The 2,227-nt window shown below is 40.9% G+C and overlaps 1 protein-coding gene across 1 annotated transcript; it reads right to left on the bottom strand.

Moving 5' to 3' along the window:
• Positions 1 to 938: 938 nt before the first annotated feature.
• On the bottom strand, positions 939 to 1,519 carry LOC116705969 (gamma-crystallin M2-like). Its single transcript, XM_032542480.1, has one exon. It carries the CDS (start codon positions 1,491 to 1,493, stop codon positions 954 to 956), a length of 540 nt encoding a protein of 179 aa, XP_032398371.1. The 5' UTR covers positions 1,494 to 1,519; the 3' UTR covers positions 939 to 953.
• Between the last annotated feature and the right edge of the window lie 708 nt (positions 1,520 to 2,227).

Genomic DNA, 2,227 nt, shown 5'->3' with positions numbered 1-2,227 from the left:
AGCCAGTAAAAGAGTTCTTTTGTGAAGCAACAGCTACCTATTCATTTGAACCTCTTTGCCTCAGCTTAGTATCATGATCGTTTGAAGCTAGGGCTGGTCCCAAAATACTGGTACCAACACGTATACTTTTCAATAAAATTCCTGTTATATCATCTACTACACAAGATTTTGTTACAATTTAGGTCTAAAAATGCAAAAAAAAATAACACCTATTGATCATGATAACCATGAACTCACCAATGTATTTGCAAGGCAAGAATCTCCATCAACCCATCAGAAATCATCAGCTGGTTTCACAGGCCGACGATCGTTGTGATTGTAAGAGTGCTCATGTGTGACACACGTCGTCAACTAGAGGAGCTAAGCCTTGCCCTAATTTACAGACACAGAGCCAAGTATAGGAGAGAAAAAGAAAGGGGCAAGACTCCCAAAACCTCTGCTTTAAACCATGAACACCCTGGTGTTCTCAGAACTGAACTTAAAATACAGGTTTTCTCAAATGTAAAGTCACTCCACATTCAGAAGCACACTGACAAGATTACCTACATAAGAATTGATGTGTGGGATATTGAATGAAAGTCAATTTTTCAATACTTAATCAAGCTGAACTATGTTAATTGTAACCCAGCTCTGTATAAAGCAAGGCAAGGATAGTGGAAAGTAAATAGTAAATGTTTTTGAGGTACAGTACCTTTCAGAAAATGTAGGAAGAAAGAAGAAACTAATACAAGGAAAAAAAAAAGAACAAAGAATGGAATTAATATTGAATTTGTATTAATAAAGCAGACTTTATTAAGGTTATCTTATGTTTTTATTCTCTTAATCAGCTGGCCTGCAGTCAAAGACATGTGTATGTGCAGTTCACTGGTTGTCATATTGCTACAGATGAGTTGCTTAGTCACTCAGTTTTGAATATTTATTTTGAAACCATTCGCTGCACCTTCATAAGTCGTCTAGTAGCAGGAATCCATGATGCGCCTCATGCTCATGAACCTCATGCCGCTCATGCCCATGCTCATGAAGTTCCTGTACTCTCCGGGCCTCATGTACCACATCCGTCCTCTGAAGTTGGGCTGCTCGTACATCAGCCAGTGGCCCTCCATCACATTGCAGGACATGAAGTTGGACATGCTGTAGCGGTCCATGATGTTGTCGCAGTCCTCCATCAGCTCGTGCATCTGACCCTGGAAGTTGTCCCTCTCGTAGATCCTCATCCTGTAGGAGCCTCTGTACATGGGGATCATGCGGCAGGACCTGATGCAGTCGCTCATGCCCATCATGCTCATGTAGTCGGCGTACTCACCCCTCCTCAGGAAGTACTGGTTGCCCATGAAGTTGGTGCGGTCATAGACCATGAAGCAGCCCTTCTCCACTCTGCAGGAGTGGCAGTGGCTCATGTAGGTGGACATGTCGGGGCAGTCGCTCATGCACTCGTAAGAGCGGCCCTGGAAGTTCCTCTCCTCATAGAAGACAATCTTGTTCATCGTGTTCATGTTGCCGGGGGGTTATCTTCGCCAGATGTTGCTGCTGCTGGTGCTGCACTTGGAGCTGAACTGCTTGTCTACCTGTTTGAAGCCTTCCTTTTTATACCTGCCAGGCAGAGGTCCCCTTTGTGAAAACAGCCTGACCCAGCAACATGCCATAGAAGCCCACAGTGCACTGAGAGTTGTCCACATTTACAGTTGTTCCCCCAAAAGACCCGACGAATACAATCAGACAAAACCTTTTTGCAAAGGGTTAACACAAGACAATAGCACCTTTGTAACTCCTGCAAAGGCTTAAATCACTGTACTGCACAAAAAAGTATCCTTAGCTTTGGAATTTTGCTTTGTACTGTTGTCTCATTCTTAGCAGTTTTGCCAGATCATCAATATTATCAATATTAACAATAAAGGTTTGTTATGTGAAAGGTTCCCATATTTTAACAAACTTACATCATTTGTAATTGTTTATTGACTATTTTAGTGACAAAATTAACTGATGTTACACAACATTCATTTGTTGGGGCTTTGTATAAATCAAGTGGGCTTTTTCCGCAGGCATTTTAATTACACACTGACAGCACTGATCATTTCATTATATAAGAATAATTAAAATCATAATTTGTCATCTTGTTAATTAAAGGAATATCTTTTAAGAGTCCAGATAGATTTTTCTCAGTTAAGTTAAATAAGGTTTTTTCATTCTGTTTTTCATCATATCCAGTTTATGCCCAACAGGTTATACA

Source organism: Etheostoma spectabile, chromosome 18 (assembly GCF_008692095.1).
Source record: "Etheostoma spectabile isolate EspeVRDwgs_2016 chromosome 18, UIUC_Espe_1.0, whole genome shotgun sequence".
Taxonomy (NCBI): domain Eukaryota; kingdom Metazoa; phylum Chordata; class Actinopteri; order Perciformes; family Percidae; genus Etheostoma; species Etheostoma spectabile.
This window is presented reverse-complemented; position numbering and strand designations above follow the sequence as displayed.

What these genes read in the sequence shown, in the direction of transcription:
- LOC116705969 (XM_032542480.1), bottom strand. Translation starts at nt 1,493, where the DNA reads ATGAACACGATGAACAAGATTGTCTTCTATGAGGAGAGGAACTTCCAG.